At 36.5% G+C, this 20,355-nt stretch overlaps 1 protein-coding gene across 6 annotated transcripts in view; it reads right to left on the bottom strand.

The window, feature by feature from the left end:
- LIN54 (lin-54 DREAM MuvB core complex component) overlaps window positions 1-20,355 on the bottom strand; it is a 69,254-nt gene that overhangs the window by 26,664 nt on the left and 22,235 nt on the right. For 4 of the 6 annotated variants that reach the window (XM_019465739.2, XM_019465773.2, XM_019465733.2 and 1 more), the window contains exon 4: window positions 17,246-17,388. The exons of the other annotated variants lie outside the window; for them this stretch is intronic. In XM_019465739.2, the coding sequence (XP_019321284.1) occupies window positions 17,246-17,388 (143 nt within the window). The remainder of the gene's footprint in view (window positions 1-17,245; window positions 17,389-20,355) is intronic. 6 annotated transcript variants of the gene reach the window in all.

The raw sequence follows: 20,355 nt of genomic DNA, 5'->3' as shown, positions 1-20,355 counted from the left end.
CAGTTTTGTAATATAGTTTAAAATCAGGACTTTGTAGGGTTCCATATTAATATAGCTTTTAAAAATTTATGGTGAAATGTTTACAGAGTTTATCATCATGGAAAAACTATGTTTACAATAACCTAATTCCCAAACTTCAGGTTATTAAATAAACCCACCAAGAAGCAAATTTGCAAGCTGTAAAATGCTTCCAGGCTAAGAAACAAATGAGAAGATAAGAAGAGATAAATATTGTATGTATTATACGACTAATGTCAGAGTCAAACCTTGAGATGAGTTCCAGAACTTTCAGCACTCTTCTACTGACTGGTGAAATATTATGAAATAGGCATAGGCATTCTTGTGCTATTTTTTCACAGATATTAAGCCACCTTAAGTGTATTTACAGTTATGAATTACAGTGACAAGGATGAGTAATTTAAATATATTAGTATCTACAGAAGCATTCAAGGAAAGGGTTAAATGACCATAACAGGCAAAATTAGACAACCTGCTCTATAAGCATCAGCCTTATACAAATCAGAAGCCAACCCTACTAAAAATTAAAACATTATCAAGATAGAGTAAATAAAATAGCATGGGATTGGCCTAGGAGCAGAATACTAAAGATCAAAAGAACAGATAAAAGAACCTATATAACAAACAAATGAACAAAGAAAAAAAGAGACAAACAAAAAACAGACTCTTGAATACAGAGAACAAATTGGTGGTTGCCAGAGGGAAGGTAGGTAGGGGGATGTGTGAAATAAAGAGGATTAAGGGCACACTTATTGTGATAAGCACTGAATAATGTATAGAATTGTTTTATCATTATATTGTACACCTGACATTAATATCACACTGTATGTTAATTTACTTCAATAACAAAAAGAAGGGGAAAAAGGAAAAAAAACTACAGAACAATAACTATAGCTACAGATTATGACATAGGTGAATCTTACACATTATGTTGTAAAGCAAGTTTCAAATTATTAAATTAGGTATTATAACAAAAATGATTTTGAAATAAATTATTTGGAGAAGGAAAAGAGCCTATATATAGAACAGTTCATGATGAAAGCTGGCATTTCAAATCAACAGAGAATGATGAGCTATTCGGTAAATGGTACGAATTAGCTATTCGGTCTGAAGAAAAAGAACTGGATCCCTAGAATTCATTCCGTGTAATAAGTTTCAAATAGATCAAAGATTCAACCTTAAGAAAACACCAAAACCAATACTGCCATAAAGCCAGAGACGCAGACCAATGGAACAGAATAGAGACTACAAATAAACCTGCACATATATGGTCAAATGATTTCTGACCAGGGTGCCAAGACCATTCAGTGTGAAAAAGACAAAGGGTGTCAGGAAAACTGGGTATCTACACGCAAGAGAATGAAGTTGGATCCTTTGCCAACATCACATAAAAAAATGAACTCAAAAGAGATCCATGATCTAAATGTAAGATGTAATACTAAAAACCTCTTAGAAGAAAAACATATGGTGATGCTTCATGACATCGGATTTGGCAATGATTTCTTGAATATGAAACTAAAAGCACAGGAAATAAAAGAAAAAATAGACAAACTGGACCTTCATGGAAATATTTAAATTTTGTGCTTCAAAAGACACTGTCAACAAAGTAAAAAGCAACTCAGAGAATGAGAGAAAATACTCACTAATCATATAGCTGATGAGGATTAAGATCCAGAACAAAGAACTTAAAAAAAAAAAGTTTTTAAAGTGCATTTATTTATTTGGAGAGAGAGAGAGAAAGAGAGAGCTCACAAGCACGTGAGGGGAAGAGAGAAGGAGAATCAAAATCCAAAGCAGGCTCCACGCCATCAACAGAGCCTGATGTGCGGCTTGAACTCACAAACTGTGAGATCGTGACCTGAGCTGAAATCAAGAGTCAGACGTTTAACCGGCTGTGCCACTCAGGCGCCCCTAAAGAGAGAACTTTTAAAACTCAAACAAGCAAATGGATTCAAAAATAGGCAAAGAACTTGAAAAAACATTTCTTGAAAGACATACAGTGGCCAATAAATACATGAAAAAATATTTGAACATCACTAATCATTATGGAAATGCAAATCAAAACTACAATGAGATACTACCTCACACCCATTAGGATAGGTACTATCAAAAAAAGTGTTGATGAGGGACGCCTGGGTGGCTCAGTTGGTTAAGCGTCCACTTCGCCTCAGGTCTTGATCTCGCGGTTTGTGAGTTCGAGCCCCGCTTTGGGCTCTGTGCTGACAGTTCAGACAGCTGACAGCTCAGCTGGAGCCTGCTTCGGATTCTGTGTCTCCCTCTCTCTCTGCCCCTCCCCAGTTCATGCTCTGTCTCCATCTCTCAATAATAAATAAACATTTAAAAAAATTTTAAAATAAATAAAAGTGTTAATGAGAATATGGAGAGGGGCACTTGGGTGGCTCAGCTGGTTAAGTGTCAGGTCATGACCTCGCAGCTCGTGAGTTCAAGCCCCACGTTGGGCTCTGCGTTGACAGCTCAGAGCCTGGAGCCTGCTTTCAGATTCTGTGTCTCCCTCTCTCCCTGTCCCTCTCCCACTGGCACTCTCTGTCTCTCTCTCTCAAAAATAAATAAATATTAAAAAAATTTAAAAAAAGAATATGCAGAAACTGGAACCCTTGTACATTAATTACATTGTAAAATGGTACAATTGTTGTGGAAAGTACTATGATGTTTCCTCAAAAAATTAAGCACAGCATTGCCATGTGATCCAGAAATTCCACTTCTGGGTATACAACTCAAAGGAATTGAAAGCAGGGTCTCCAAGAGATATTTATACATCTATGTTTATAGAAGGATAATTAAAACGTGGAAGCCACCCAAGTGTCCATCAACAGATGAATACACATAAAATAAAATGTTATTTAGCCTTAAAATGGAAGAAAATTCTGACATATACTACACCACTGGTGAACCTTAGAAACATTACGCTAAGTGAAATAAGCAAAGCAAAAAGACAAATACTGTATGATTCTGCTTACATGAGGTACTTAGAGTAGCCAAAATCACAGAGACAGAAAGTAGAATGGTGGTGTTCAAGAGCTGGTGGGAGGGAAGAATGGCAACTTGTTATGCAATGGGTACACAGTTTCAGTGTTCCAAGAGATAGCGTTCTGAAGATGAACGGTGGGGATGGCTGGACACCAGGATAAATGCACTCAATACCACCGAACTATACACTTAAAAATGGTTAAGACAGTAAATTTTATGGTGTGTGTACCCTACCCAAATAGATATCCACTTTGCAAGATGGGCTATGAAAAGCAGTCAGGATAAAAATGATATAGAGGCTAATATTAATTTAACCATTTCATAAAGTTTAAAGAACAAGTCTATCTGTTCTTGTACTTAATGTGTAATAAAAGAATATTGTATGTAAAATAAATAAAATACAGCCAAATAACTTTTAAAAATGAATGCATATTTTATAATATTGGAGTAAGGAAGACTTAACTAGATATAGCTCAAAAACTCAAAATTCATAAAGACACTACAATATTTTAACTAATTTCATGTGCAATATTTCTGCGAGGAACAGAAACAAGACAAAGCCAACTGGGAAAAATGTTTGTAACTACATTAATAACAAACGAGTAATTTCCTTAATATGCTATGGGCTTTTTTCAGTTTTTAGTTCACAAGGAAAAAGAGACAAACCACCCAATGGGCATCAGAGTCCACAGAAGAGGAGTCCAGAAGACACAAAGACATGAATAATATTTAAAAATATAAATCTATGTGAAGGGCACCTAGGTGGCTCAGTTGGTTAAGCGGCCTACTCTATCTTGTCTCAGATCACAATTTCACCAGTTTGTGGCTTGTGAGTTCAAGCCCCACCCCTGCATGAAGCTCTGTGATGACAGCATTGAGCCTGCTGGGATTCTTTCTCTCCCTCTCTCTCTGCCCCTCCCCTGCTCTCTCACACACACACACACACACACACACACTCCCTCTCTCTCTCTCTCCCTCTCTCTCTCTCTCTAAGTAAATAAATAAACTTTAAAAAAAGATATAAACCTATGTGAGATCTTTTAATTAGATTGGCAAAGGCTAAAAGTGATGTATTAAACAGGAGAGTACAAAAATAGACTCACTTAAATATAGTCCACTGATCTCTGACAAAGGAGCAAAAATAATTCAATGGAAATAGTTTTTTCAACAAATGGTGCTAGAATAGGACATCCACATGCAAACAAGTGAATCTAAACACAGACACCTCTCATATGGATTCAGACCTAAAACTATAAAACTATGAAGCAAAACAATAAAATTCCTGGAAGAATATATAGGAGAAAATTTAATTTACCTTGGGTTTGGTGATGACTTTTTAGATACAGTAACAGAAGCATGATCCATGAAAGAAAAAACTGGTAAGTCAAACTTCATTAATATTAAAAATTTCTGCTCTGCAAAAGATACTGTTAAGAGTATAAAAGATAAACCACAGACTGGGAGAAAAGATCTGCAAAACACATTGTAAGGTCTAAGATGCAAGAGCCATCTGGGTTCCATTCCAGAAATTCTTGAAACCAAAAAGCACCACAGGAATGCAACCAGCCTATGAAAAACTATAGGATGTACACAACCCAGTTTTGTTTTTTGTTTTTGTTTTTTTTAAAGGGCACGACGTATCTGAATCCCAAACGTATCTGAATCCCAAATTCAAACATAGCATAAAAAAGAAATATAATGATTAGGGAAATCTGAATTAACTAGGTATTTAATAGCATCAAAGGAATGTGGGTAAGTTTAAAAAAGTGTTCCTATCTTTTATATATATAAAGAAATATCTATAGATGAAATGACATGATTTACTTTAAAAAAAATGTGGGAGGAGGTTATAGATAAAAACAAGGTAAAACTGATAATTCTGAAGTTGGGTAAAGGACACATGGGAATTAATAATATCCTAACTTTTTAATATTTTTAGGTTTTTAACATATAATTTTAAGTTTGTATAGTACAAAAAGGTCTTAGTAATATGGTCACAGGACCCCACTCGTACTCAATCAACATAATTATAAAAGCATAAAACAAAACCATCAGGAAAAATAACAGAAAAAAGAATAAATTCTCAGTCATTTATTCCTTCTGTTCCATAACCTGGCTAATGGGTACTGGTATGAGGAGCTATAGACAAAATACAACTTCAGGCAACAGAATCAATGGAGCCTACAACCTGTAATCACCTCAACACCACCTCTTATTATTCTTACAACAATCTATGTCAAAGTTTATCAGAAAAACAAACACCCTTCACTTCAAATTGTACTCATTTACAAAAATAATCATCCCCAACTCAAACATGTAAGAGCGTCATGCCAAAAGCTATCAACTTCTGAAACCTCTGTGTCCAAACAGTTCTACCTCAACTTTTTGATACTGTCATTGCTCATATCACTTCCTGTCTGGATATTTGCAAAAAAAATTCAATCATCTTTATGACTCACCTCTATCTGCTACCAGAGACATTGCTAATTTTTTTGCAAATTTCACTTTCACACTTTGACTATAGCTCATTACGACTCAGAAACATTCCATGGGTCTCCATTTAATGACAAAATTAAACCTAAATTTGCTTTGTTTTAAAAATCATCCATAATCTAACCTTATCTTTATATGCTCTCCATTCCCTCCAAAGCATTACTAATGCCAATCAGATTAGTTGTCTTACCATCTTACATGTACAGTAATCTAGTTCAGCTCTAGACCTTCACACTTGTGGCTGACATCCACTCTAATTTATACCCATACAAAAATCTTAGGATGATTAGAGAAGGCATCCCTGAGCTATCTGTGGTTGAACCTCCTTATACAGGATCTCATACCATCATAAATCTTTTCATGGTTTTGCAATTTTATCTGTTTTTATATTATTTGATTCATTTCTATCATAGTCCCTCTCACCACCTCCTTAGACTTTAGGTTCTATGCATATTCATTGCTCTCTAGTGTTTCATACCACAGCCCCTAAAACATAGTAGATACTGATTAAGTATCTGAGTAAATGGTAAATGAAGAAGTACCAGGATTTATCTTTCTTTAGTTTCAAACCATCTTGTCTATACCACACAAATAAGCACCTATTTCATTACTCATTATTGTTTTACATGCATTCAATTTTGTCTCTCCAACCACTGTAAGCTCTTCTATAGTTTCTACAGCCCCAGCAGAGGGTACACACTCAACTCAATAAATACCAATAGCCACGAAGAGCACAGAATGGAAGAGTGTCTCTCCATCATGGAAAATTTCATTATTGTTCAGGGTCCCAATTTTCTGTCAATTACCTGTACTAATGTAGCACTATTATGCTATATATGTATGGCCGATCATGTAACAGACAGCTTGCTGCTAACCAAAATCCAGAGTCTCTTCTGCTTCCTAGGCATGTAGCTGATTATATTTCCTAACCTCCCTTGTTAAGATGAGGCCATGCAACTCAATTTTAGCTAGTGAGGTGAATGGATGCTATATGCCTATTTCTAGGTCTGGTCCAGAAAAGCCTCTCACATGTGCTTTTCCATGTCTTTTCCCTTCCAGCTGGCTAGAATGGAAATAACTTTCAGAGAGACTGAGAACATCATTCAGTTTATAATTAATTTCAAGCCTATTAAAAATATTAGCAAAATTAAGTTAAAATATACATGTCACATCACTGTTTATAAAACATTCCATGGAATCATATCAACATTGTGATCTGATATCACCAGTATCTATTATATTTTTTAAAACATAAATAAACCATTCTTAAGCAGGTGGAAATTTACATTATTCCCTTTCCTCTGTAAGTTTGTATTTAATTCCATATCCTCTAAAAACTTTATTCTAGTGTAAATTTTTATGCTTGAAATTCTTTTAAAATTCTCTGAAACAAAAAGATGTATATAAATTGAAATTTTGAAAACATTATTTCCTATTACCCTTTTTGTACAGCTCTAAGCATTAAATAATTTTGTCTGTATCAACAAGAGCCAAACTATAGAGACAGCCCAAATGTCCACTGACTGATGAATGGATAAAGAAAATGTGGTGTGTGTACACACACACACACACACACACACACACACACACACACACACACAGGAATATTACTCAGCCATCAAAAAGAATGAAATCTTGCCATTTGTAACCACATGGATGGAGCTAGAATGTATTATGCTAAGCAAAATAATCAGAGAAAAGACAAATATCATAAGACTTCTCTCATATGGAATTTAAGAAACAAAAAAGATGAACATATGGGAAGGGGATGAAGAAAGAGAAGAAAGGGAAACAAACCACCACAAGAGACTCTTGTGACAAAGAACAAACTGAGGGTTGATGGAGGGAGATGGGTGGGAAATGGGCTAGATGGGTAATGGGTATTAAGGAGGGTACGTGTTATGATGAGCACTGGGTGGGGTATGTAAGTGATAAATCACAGAATTCTACTTCTGAAACCAATACTATTTATATGTTATATGTATATAATTTGGATTGAGTTAATAATTACTGTATATACTTAAAGCAACACAAATATATTATAAATTGTGATTATCACAAATGAAAAAGATTTTATTGGGAGGTATCTCTTATTCAGATGGATGACAGGATTCATTACTTCATGTATCCACGGCTGAATATTATATATTGCAAGAGTGAGAGCTCAGCACCAATTCTACTCCTATTTTTGTTATAAACACTGAAAAACATTATTTTCACATATAAGTATACATGAACAGAAGAATATTTACTATACTACTATACATTAATATTCTGAACTTCTCTTGAATTTTATACCAAAATTTAAATTGTATTCTACTTCCAAAAATTATTCTTGATGATCTGAAAACTCACTTAGGTCCTCCTTTAATTTAGTAGAGAGAAAAAAAAAAACTGAAATCAATGTGAGTTACAAGCAAAAAGTTTTAATAATCTTCAGTCATTTGTTTCTAGGGCTTATGTCAAAAATATTTTTTACCAAAACCTGTCAAGGTGCACAGGTCATGATTTCACGGTTGTGGGATCAAGCCCTGCATCAGGCTCTATGCTAAGGATGGAACCTGCTTGGCATTCTCTCTCTCCACCCCACCCCTGCTCACACTTTCTCTCTCTCAAAATAAATAAATAAACATTTAAAAAAATGCAACTTTTTTTTTTTTAAAAAGGTCCAGACAGCCATTCCAATAAAATAAGAGGTACATTCAGAGATGACCTAGATGTTGCAACCATCAGATAAGAACTTTAAAATAACAGGAAACTAGAGTTCTAGAATGAGAAGAGGGTGGCTCAGTTGGTTGAGATTCCGACTCCTGATTTTAGCTCAGGTCACAATCGCACAGCGATGAGATCAAGCTCTGCACTGGGCTCCACGCTGAGCATGGAGCCTGCTTGAAATTCTCTCCCTCTCTCTCCCTCTGTCCCTCCCCTGCTTATGCATGCTCTCTAAAAAAAAAATAAAAAAATAAAAAAATAGAGTGAGAATAGAGAAAGAATGAGGCAGAAGAAATAAATGAAGAGATAATAGCCAAACAAAAATAAAATAAAATATAATAAATCATAGATCCAAGATGGTTTAAAATCAAGATAAATGTGTATTTAAAAGAAGAAAGCAATAACAACACAGCACATATATGGATACATAATAGTCAAACCACAGAAATCCAAATATAAAGAGAAAATCTTGAAAGCAGGTAGGGAAAATAAAGACACATATACAAAGGAAGAAAAGACAAAAATTACGGCATTACTTCTCACCAAACACTATGCATTCTAGAAGTCAATGGGGTGACATTTTTAAAGCACTGAGGGAAAACTGCCAACCTAGAATTTTTTACCCAATGAAAATATCTTTCTAACAAGTAACAGCAAAATAAGACTTTTTTAGGCAAACAAAAGCTGAGAAATCTCTCGTCAGCAGAATTTTCCTTAAAATTTTAATTTTTCTAAAAATATTAAATTTTCCTAAAGAAAGTTCTTTAGGGAGGAATTTTATACCAAACTAAGATTGGGGCCTACAGAAAGAAAGGAACTGTGTAAGATACAGTTAAAATGAAAATAAATAAGACTTGCTTATTTTTAATTGTATTAAAAGGTAATTTTGTGTAAAGCAAAAACAAAAAATGTATTATGGAGTTCATAACCTGTAAAAGTAAAATGTTTAACAATGACAGCTTATAAAGGATAGGAAAAAAGAAATGGAAGTACTCTATTGTAAGGTTCTTATCCTACATGAAGTGACATAAATATAAAAGTAGACTGTTATAAGTCAAAAATGTAGTATTTGTCACTAGAGCAACCAATAAGTTTTTAAAAGTTTAAACTATAATAAGCCAATAGTGGAGATAATACAAAAAAAAAAAAAAAAAAGAGTTAAAAAACAAAAGGAACAAATGAGACAAAAAGAAAATAACTAGTAAGATACTAGATTTAAATCCAACCATATCAACAATTATATTAAATATAATGGTCCCAGAGCACCTGTGTGGCTCATTCGGTTGAGTGTCCGAATTTTGATTTCGGCTCATGATCTCTCTGTTCATGGGTTCAAGCCCTGCATCAGGCTCTGTGCTCTTAGCTTTGGATCTTCTGTCTCCCTCTCTCTCTGCCCCTCCCCCACTTGCTTGTGCTTATTTTCTCTCTCTCAAAAAATAAACATTAAAAAAAATTTAATATAAATGGTCTATAAATACTGATTTTTAAATATTGACTATGTATCTAATCACCTTGCTAAATTTATACATTAGTTCTAACAGTTCATAGCAGATTCTTAAATTTTACATGCATATAATGGTATGTAATTTGTAACAATTTTTTACTTTCTTTTGAAACCCTATGTCATTTATTTCTTTTTCTTGCAATACTGCATTAACTCAGACCTGCAGCAGAATTGAACATGTGTTGGAAGTGGATATCCTTGTTCAACACTGCACCATAACATGAAGTCTGATGTATTTCCGCCTTTTCAAATTATGAAAGTATCCTTCTATTTTTATTGTTTCAAGTATTTTTAACCAAAATGGAGGCTGGCTACCATCAGCATTTTTCCGCATGTATTGAGATGTATTGAATATATTCATAAAATTATTCTTTTTTCTTATTCATTGTTGTGAATTCAATGGATAGATTTTTGAATGTTAAACCACACTGCATTTTTAAAAATGTTTTTACTTCTTTTTTAGAGAGAGAGAGCACACATGCATGCTAGCAGGGGATGGGGGGAGAAGGAGAGGGAGAGGCAAAGGGAGAGAGGGAAAGAGAGGGAGAGGGAGAGGGAGAGGGAGAGGGAGAGAGAGAGACAGAGAGAGACAGAGAGAGACAGAGAGAGACAGAGAGAGAGAGAGGGAGAGGGAGAGGGAGAGGGAGAGGGAGAGGGAGAGGGAGAGGGAGAGAGAATATCCCAAGCAGGCTCCACACTGTCAGTGCAAAGCCTGATGTGGGGCTCAAACTCACAAACCACAAGATCATAACCTGAGCCGAAATCAAGAGATGGACACTCAACTGACTGAGCCACCTAGGCGCCCCATAAATCATACTGCATTTCTAAAATAAATCCAAATATTCCATGAAAAAAAATAGTACTTAAGGTAAGAATAAGATTACAGGACAAAATACACTTTAATGTCAGAAAGTAGAGAACAGTTTTGCTAAAATCTAAAGCAAGAAGAAAGTAAACCATGCAGAATCACGTTTGCATTGGTATAGTGCTTATTTACATGTCTAATAAATACTTTGTAGAGAACTGAGGATTACTTTACAAAATAAATATAATGGAAGAAATACGTCCTATAATAATAGACAACTATAATATCAAGTAAATTGAGAAAATATTAAGACTTGCCTGACTTCCCATAACAAACCTGGTTACATTAGTGTCAAAGATGGAGAAGAAAGTGAGAACAGTTTTCAGATAGTAATGAGAGGAAGGAAGGAAAACATGTAGTCCGACCCCTCCACTGCAGGATCAGCGGCCTAATGGCTGAAGGAGGAAAAAATGGCCATCGTTTAAGAGATCTGCTAGGAAAGCAGTCTTGTAGGGGAGAGCTGGGTATCTGTTAGAACAAGATAAAAAGAACATTCAGCGAAGAGACTGAAGATTTAGGGGATTATTTTGATATGAACTCCAGAGAGGGCACAATGGAAGTAGTTCAAGAGTTGGGGATAAGTGAGAACAAGGACAGAAGATACTGACAACCTTAAGGAGATTAGATGTGGGAGATAAAAGGTGATGTAGGAGTCTGGGCCTTTGGATGGTACCCAATGTAAATAGGGATAAATAATGAGAGAAGTCCTGGCTATTCAAGGCAGATGGTGGTAAGATTGTTGAGTGTTGGCAGGTAGAGAAAGGTGGATACTTGGGAGTTTCCTTTTGACCACTTTTGACCAGTGGGGGCAAAGCTTTACTTTTCAGTCTTTTTCTTAATTGACTTTTTTGGTATTTAAAATTATAGCCCAAGAGCATTCTTGATGTCATCTCTCTTTCCAGTATTTTTATTTTTGGTTTTTGGTGGTTTTTTTTTGGTTTCTCCTACTACCTCTTATCATTCCTTCTCTTTCATTGACTCCTTTTCTTTTAATAACTCTTAATATTTCTGTGGTTCAGTCCTGCTTTCTTCTATCTGTACACACAACCTCATGCTCCCTGGTTGATTTCATCTATATGCATAGTTTTAGTCACTGCCTATACTCAGCTTCCTAAAGGACATTTTACTTTAGATATCAATGAGTACTTCAATGACAAACATCTGCAAGAACTAAACAACATCTCTTTGCCCAAACCAATTATTCTCTCTATATTTCCTTTCTAGTTTAAGAGGATAATGGAATTTTTTCTATTATCTCAAAATTTGGGTGAAGTGAGGTCAAGGCTAAGAACTACAAATGATAAATCCTCACACTCTAAAAAGGAAGAAAAGGCATCCATGGCAGACTTACTGAGAGATAGCATCACTATCATCCATCTCCTGCCTGTTGAAAATGAAACCAAACAGACTTCAAGCTGTATTATAAAGCTGTAATCAAGACAGTATGGTACCAGCACAAGAAGAGACACTCAGATGAATGGAACAGAACAGAGAACCCAGAAATGGACCCACAAACGTATGGCCAACTAATCCTTGACAGAGCAGGAAAGAATATCCAATGGAATAAAGACTGTCTCTTCAAACGGTGCTGGGAAAGCTGGACCTTTCAGCTGGACCAACTATGGGAAAGCTGCATAGTGACATGCAGAAAAATGAACCTGGACCTCTTTCTTATACCATACACAAAAATAAACTCAAAATGGATGAAAGACCTAAATGTAAGGCAGGAAGCCATCAAAATCCTCTAGGAGAAAGCAAGCAAATACCTCTTTGACCTTGGCCTCAGCTACTTCTTACTCAACACATCTCCAGAGGCAAGGGAAACAAAAGCAAAAATGAACCCCTGGGACCTCATCAAAACAAAAAGCTTCTGCACAGTGAAGGAAATAATCAGCAAAACTAAAAGGCAACCGACAGAATGGGAGAAGGTATTTGCAAATGACATATCAGATAAAGGGTTAGTATCCAAAATCTGCAAAGAACTTACCACACTCAACACCCAAAAAACAAATAATCCAGTGAAGAAATGGGCCAAAGACATGAATAGACACTTCTCCAAAGCAGACATCCAGATGGCCAACCGACACATGAAAAAATGCTCAACATCACTCATCATCAGAGAAATACAAATCAGGGGCACCTGGGTGGCTCAGTCGGTTAAGCGTCCGACTTCGGCTTAGGTCATGATCTCAGGGTCTGTGAGTTCGAGCGCCGCGTCAGGCTCTGTGCTGACAGCTCGAAGCCTGAAGCCTGTTTCGGATTCTGTGTCTCCCTCTCTCTCTCTGACCCTTCCCCATTCATGATCTGTCTCTCTCTGTCTCAAAAATAAATAAACGTTAAAAAAAAAAAAAAAGAAATACAAATCAAAACCACAATGAGATACCACCTTACACCTGTCAGAATGGCTAACATTAACAACTCAGGCAACAACAGATGTTGGCGAGGATGCAGACAAAGAGGATCTCTTTTGCATTGCTGGTGGGAATGCAAACTGGTGCAGCCACTCTGGAAAACAGTATGGAGGTTCCTCACAAAACTAAAAAATAGAACTACCCTACAAGCTAGCAATTGCACTAGTAGGTATCCAAGGGATACAGGTATGCTGTTTCGAAGGGGCACATGCACCCCAATGTTTATAGCAGCACTATCAACAATAGCTGAAGTATGGAAAGAACCCAAATGTCCATCGATGGATGAATGGATAAAAAAGATGCGGTATATATATATATACAATGGAGTACTACTCAGCAATCAAAAAGAATAAAATCTTGCCATTTGCAACTACATGGATGGAACTGGAGGGTATTATGCTAAGTGAAATTAGTCAGCGAAAGACAAATATCATATGACTTCGCTTATATCAGAACTTTAAGATACAAAACAGATGAACAGAAGGGAAGGGAAGCAAAAATAATATAAAAACAGCGAAGGGGACAAAACAGAAGAGACTCTTAAATATGGAGAACAAAGAGAGGGTTACTGTGGGAGGGGGGTGGGCTAAATGGGTAAGGGGCATTAAGGAATCTACTCTTGAAATCACTGTTGCACCTATATGCTAACTAACTTGGATGTAAATTTAAAAAAATAAATAAATGAAATTGAAAAAACAAAAAGAAAAGAAGAGGAAATGAAACCAAACAGATTAGAAATAGAAGTAGGGGCACCTGGGTGGCTCAGTTGGTTAAGCATCCAACTTCAGCTCAGGTCATTATCTCACAGCTCATGAGTTCGAGCCCTGTGTCAAGCTCTGTGCTGACACTTGGGGCCTAGAGCCTGCTTCAAATTCTGTGTCTCCCTCTCTCTCTCTGCCCCTCCACCGTCTGCACTCAGTCTCTCTCTCTCTCTCTCAAAAATTAAAAAAAAAAAAAGAAGTGAATTTATAAACGTAGAGAAGACTATACCTCCATAAGAACAAAGGCAGGGGTTCTCCAAGAAAACCTCTGGGATGGACTAAGTAATAACTAGAAGAAGGAAAAACCTGACATCTCAATTTTGGCTAGCAACACACTATAATAAACTTTTTGGTAGTGATAAGAATGCTTATCTTGGTCTAGCCACCAGAAATGGATGCAGGAAGAGATTTCTTGGGAGAACCTGACACAAACCTGCAGGAGTTTAGGACATATGTGAGTACAGAAACTGGTCCCAGCCTAGAGAATTCTGAATGCAAGAGGCTAGATGGAACTGTCAAAATTGTAGAGCAAGGAAAAGGAGGACAGTAGTTAGTCAAGCTGTACTTCTACCAGTGGGTTCTTCAATAGGTTTCCCATTAGCCAAACAGATGCTACAGAAGGGCTAAAGCGTCTTAATGGGCCAAAGACACGTGCCTCTGCTACACTGTGCTACACGTGCCTGGTACACTGCAGTACCAGGTCGTAGGGCAGACTACAGGAGGTAAGAGACAGCCAGGAGAAAGCTGCCAAAGATAGCCTGAGTGTGTACCACACTCTCAACAAAGAAGTGGGCAATGGGGACATATCCATGGGGATCTTCAAAAACTTTCCTAAATGCACAACTGTAAATGTCCACACTTGGACACCTGCTACACTGGCAGCTACATTACAACAGTCCCGGTCACAGAAGTCTTTGTCCTTTCTCTTCTAATCTTCCTTCCAATCAGAAGCCAAAAGCAAAAACGAGGAGGAGGTAGAAAAGTGAAGGAAACAGAGCACACTCCCCTTCTTGACTATATGGTCCCTGAGTCATGATTGGGTCTGAGTTCAGGGGAGAAGCTTTCAAACTAGATTTAAGTTTTTGACTAGACTTTTCATACTTGTGAATTTAATCACCAAAATAAGGCTTGTTCTTATAGTTAAAAATAACCTCTTGTCAAGATGTAGGGAAGGAAGATCCAAGATGGCATAGCTAAAGTCAAGGATGAGAGAAAAATAAAGCTAGTTCCTATCTGTATGCAAATCAGATATAGCCCATATACCAGACTTACCAGTCCACAGTGCCACCATCTACTCTGTTAATCAAGTCAGGAACCTAGGAGTCATCCTAGATTTTCCCCCTCCCTAAGACCCTGACATCCAGTATTATGTCTTAAACCTCTTTTAACACATCTCTTCTTCCCAAGCCCCTTAGCTACTAGTCTAGCTCAAACTTAAAGTACTGGAATAATCTAACTTAGTGATTTTCTACCCTGGCCCATACTTATGAATCTTAAAATATTAAAACTAAATTCAAACTAATACCTCAGCTCCATTTATGGGGATCCTCATTTATGGAGTCAGGTAGGACCCAGCCGTAAGTTTTTTCAAGGGGTCTCCAGGGTGTTTCAAATGTTCATACATGGTTGAGAATCACTAACCTAACTGGTCTCTCTTCCAGACTGTCTTTCATAGTGCCACAAAAATCATCTTTTTAAAAATGCAAATCTTAGAGCATCTGGCTGGTTCAGTTGGTTCAGTGTCTGACTCTTGATCATCTCAATCACGGGATTGAGCCCTGAGTCAGGCTCTGTGCTAAGCATGGAGCCTGCTTGAGATTCTTTCTCTTTCTCTCCCTCTGCCCCTCTCCCTCACTTGTGTGCTGCTCTCTCTCTCCCTCTCTAAAAAAAATTTTTAAAAAAACCATGCAAATCTCATATTAACCTTGAGTAGTGGTTTTCAATCTAGGGTACCCACTAGAATCACTTAGAGAGCTTTTAAAAATCCTGATACCAGGCCAAACTCTAGACCAATTAAAACAGTCTCTAGGAATACAAACCAGATATTCCCAGGTGAACCCAATATACAGACAAGGAAACCACTGCTCTAGAAGCAATGGGAAGCCACAGAAAGTCTTTTAGAACAATAAAATGCAAACTCCCCTGCAGATAATAAAACCTTCTCTCTAACCTTAGTACCCTCACCACTCACACTACCAGAGCAATATAGTTCCCTCAAAGGGCCACACTTTTCCTTCTGTGTAAAGTATTACCTCAATCGAGAAATTACCTCAAAGCCAGTATTACCTCCACTGCTCACCCACAGCTAAGACCCAAACCACCTTTAAGGTTAAGATCTTTCAAGAACAGCCTTTGTATACAGTGTCCCCAACACACAGCTGAGCTCATCAACCCACCTGTAACTGTCATGATTCTGTAGGGCAATTCTTAATGTTTACGTCTAACTTCCCTGTGGAACTGCTTGAAGTGAAAAACGTGTCTTATTCATGCTTTTATCCCCAGTGCCTATCACTAGGCATAGCACATAGTAAGCACTCAAATATCTACTGAATTCATTCCATTTAAGTAAATAATTATTTTCTATTATCATGCAGGTAGAATCCCATTATTAATAAAGTGAAAGAGACATCATATTTATATATTATATTCAAGTCTCATTATAACAGAAACCAACAGCTATACTTTTAAAAAATGTGAAACAAATATTTAATGTTTGTTCTATTTATGAATAGTAGTAAATAATGAAAAAGGCCATAAAAAGGGCAGTAAGTTTCCAGAATCACAAAGGTGACATCTCACAGAATAATGATGGTTAGCTTTACACCTGAAATGTCCTTAAAATATACCTTTTCAAAATGTTATGCTGGTATAATGACATCTGCGTGTTTTAGGAAGTGAACTAAGAGTAAAATGACAAGTACTTAGCTACCTTAAAATAAAAACAGATCATGAAAAGCTTTCAAATGCTTTGAATGAACTATACTTAAATCTAAAAACTCTGAGAATCTGGTGACCAGCATTTGATGGCAATTTCTAGTACTCTGGGTAATCTGTTACCCAGCAAAAACTCAGGTCTCCACAAAACCCAGGACAGTTTAAGCAGAAAACAGAGTATTTTATCAAAATAACAATAAAGTTACATTCAACATTTTATATTCATATAGTCACTACATATGTGACTTCCCAAAGATAATAATTTTGCACAAATATTAACTTGAGAACTATACACATTATGTACCTCATTCAAAAGATTTTTGTTGTACCCGCATTGATATGGGCCATGGAAATTATCTTAGCATGCAAAAAGATTACTAAGTTACTATGTGTTTAGAATAAGTTCTTTTTTCTTGATTACTAAATTAATCTAGTATTCGATGAAAGCCTATTACTTGTTTGGGAATATGTTAAAATTGAAGTATCTAAAGTGACTAGTAAGAACATAAAGGCATTAACCACAACACTTGAGCATTTGTGGCTAATTTTTTTTTTTTACCTTATTTGGCGATTTCAAAGGTGAGATGGCTATTTTATTTGGTGTCTGTGTTGTAGAATTTAAAGTTGATCCAATAACACCACTTTCAGATATTGTTATGGTCTTTGATGGAGTCCCGGGAGTAGACTGTGAAAGAACCCTACCTGCAAATGAGAGGCAGCACATCAGTTTGACTTTTTTCAATAATGATATAAAATGTATGTGATGATGATCTACACCCACAAAGACTGTAGTCTGTATGTTCACTATTTCATATGTATCCAGGTAGGAACTTAAACACTCAAGTGAGGCCCTAATGAACTAAGGTGAAACTAGTCAGAAGGAAACAAAACAATGCTTCTTAGTAACACTTAGTATCTTAATACCACTTTATGTAAAGTCCATGAAAACACTTCTCACTGTTCTCATCAATCCTGTTATGTTATATTTATCAGAAAATAGGCTCAGGACAACTGTGCAACATGCCCTGTGTAACACAGTTCCTGAAAGTCAGGCCTTGAATCCAAGTCTCAAAACTTAATCTCTGTACTATACTACAGCTGTTTTACTCTGAACTTAAATCATTCAGGATACAATTTCAACCCACATCTATAAAACAGACATTGGACTAACCTGAAGACTATCTGATTTAATACTATCTGATTTTAGACTGCCAAAAGGAAAACAAAAAGTTCTTCTCGGACAGATTCCAACAGGAATACAGGGAACCCTTCTGGACACTACCCTTCAGGAAAAACACAGAAAACTGTAGGGTGTCTGGATGGGTTAGGAAATTGGGAATCATCTCACAATGAACTGAAATACTAGGAATTTTTATCCTAGTCAAGAAAGGAATACAAAGACATGACACATCTCCAAATTCTGGAAAGACTGTGTGGCAGTCATTAGTGCTAGTCACCAAGTATTCTGGTTCTCTCCCATTCTGGGCACACGGTAGAACTGTGTACTCCCTGCACCCCCCGCCCCCACCCCATTCCTGGTGATTAGGTTAGGGTCACATGACAAGTTCTAACTGATGAACTATGAGTAGAGGTGTTGCATTTCTGGGCCAGAACATTTCTGCCAATACAAGACCTTCCAAAGCTCTACTTTTCCTCTGCCACATCTGAGATGTCGGTTCCTCTGTCAGCTTGAGTCCTTGTGAGACTGTAAGAAGAGCCCCCTTTCTAATCCACAATAGATATGTGATCTTATCAAGTATGAATAAAAAGTGAAAAAAATTTTTTTAAACTTCTGAGATTTAGAGATTTTTATTATGGCAGGAAAGCCAAGATTATCCCGACTCATCTCTAGGCTGTCAAGTTGAAGGATTAGAGCCACTCTCTATCACATCAGATGCATCGCACAAATGCACAGAAACAGAAGTTTCAGTTCAGCACTAGGAAAGAACTTCTAACAAAAATTTCCACTTGAAAAGACTGTTTCACCACAAGTGAGTTTTTAGTCACTGAAGGCATTCCAAGCAGACGCTGTATAATCAAATTCACTGGCTGAAAAGGGAATTCAAGCACCCAAAGAAGAGAAAAGGTAGATAACCTACATTATCTCTAAAATTCCTTCTTAGATGCTATGATTTAACTTATAAATATATCTGGAGATGAAAGAGAGAGGGAGAGAGGGGAAAGAAAGAAAAAAGAAAGGACTTTCTCTTTAGGCAAAAATAAAAAACTAGCACTTAAGAGCTTCCGGATTATTTTTTTCTGACACAGTATACAGTTTCTTTTTTAAAATCAAGTTGATCTGACATTTATGAATGTTTAAAATATTTTCAATTTATTTGTAGTACACACTTACATTTAATTTCATTGAAATAGTCATTAACAAATTACAGTTGAGAATTGATTTTTTTTAACCTGAATAACATAACTAAGTCAATTCTATATAAACTAAATGAATCTGCATCAAATATTTTTAGACCACCCTAAAGTGCTAAACCTGCCTGAAGTAAAATGATTGCCTGTTCTAGTTTCTAAAACTAGTTATCTGTGGGATAAACCTGAAGCCCAAAAAGTGATTATATTAAGAAAATAAATTATTGGAGCACCTGGGTGGCTCAGTCGGTCAAGCATCTGACTCGGTTTTGGCTCAGGTCACGATCTCGTGGTTCATGGGATGAATTCCCACATTCGGCTCTGCACTAACAGTGAAGAGCCTGCTTGAGATTCTCTCTCTCTGCTCTTCCCCCAACCCCCCTCAAAATAAACAAACATTAAAAAAAAAAAGAAAAGAAATGACCAATAAAGACACAGTTTTATAAAATGCTCATCACTTATGGTTATTACTATAACTTCTTATTTGTTTGGCATTACATAAATTCAGAAAAAAGTGTCAGAGAAAGTTAATGCAGAAAATCCTCAATTCCTGAAAATAGCTGATCCAGAAAAGGCCACTTAAAGTGAATTCATTTAAGACAGGGACAAAAATTTCACTACAAATAAGAAAACTAAGAGTAAATCTTTCAGTTTTCTTTTCTTTTTCCTTTTTTTTTTTTTTTTTGCTTATATTTAACAAAACTCGAGTTTATAATTAAAACTACAGTAACTCTTAGGATGAACTGTTAAGTCTAGGGGAAAGAGGATTCTTCTGAAAATTAGTGTGACAGCACAATGACAGATGCAGTTTGAATGGGCACAACTTGATCATACTGAAGGTCATCTCTGCCAAGCCAAAATATTTCAGGATTTCATCAATTTTCCCAAGAACCCTCTATACTTGTTAAAATTCAAGTTACTCTTAAAAAAAATTTTTTTTGAGAGAGAGCATGAGTGAGTGAGGGCAGACTGAGAGGGAGAGAGAGAATCCCACGAGGTGCAGAGAGAGAGGGAGGGAGACACAGTGTGGAGCCCGGGGCGGTGGGGGGCGGTGTTGAGCTCACGAACCATGAGATCATGACCTGAGCCAAAGTCGGATGCTTAACTGAGCCACCCAGGCGCCCCTCAAGTTATTCTTTTTGAGGGGCTTGCTTGTTTTTCATCCAGATAGCATCCCTCCTGATTATCTAATCTCCAAATCCCTATTTATCCTTAGCTCCACAGACAGATTCAACAAGTATGCAAATTCTACAACCTCCCCTTGAAATCAATTTGCAAGGTATTTACACTCCACTGTCA

Source organism: Panthera pardus, unplaced genomic scaffold (genome assembly GCF_024362965.1).
Source record: "Panthera pardus isolate Hobbes unplaced genomic scaffold, ASM2436296v1 HiC_scaffold_13, whole genome shotgun sequence".
In the NCBI taxonomy this organism is placed as follows: Eukaryota; Metazoa; Chordata; class Mammalia; order Carnivora; family Felidae; genus Panthera; species Panthera pardus.
This window is presented reverse-complemented; position numbering and strand designations above follow the sequence as displayed.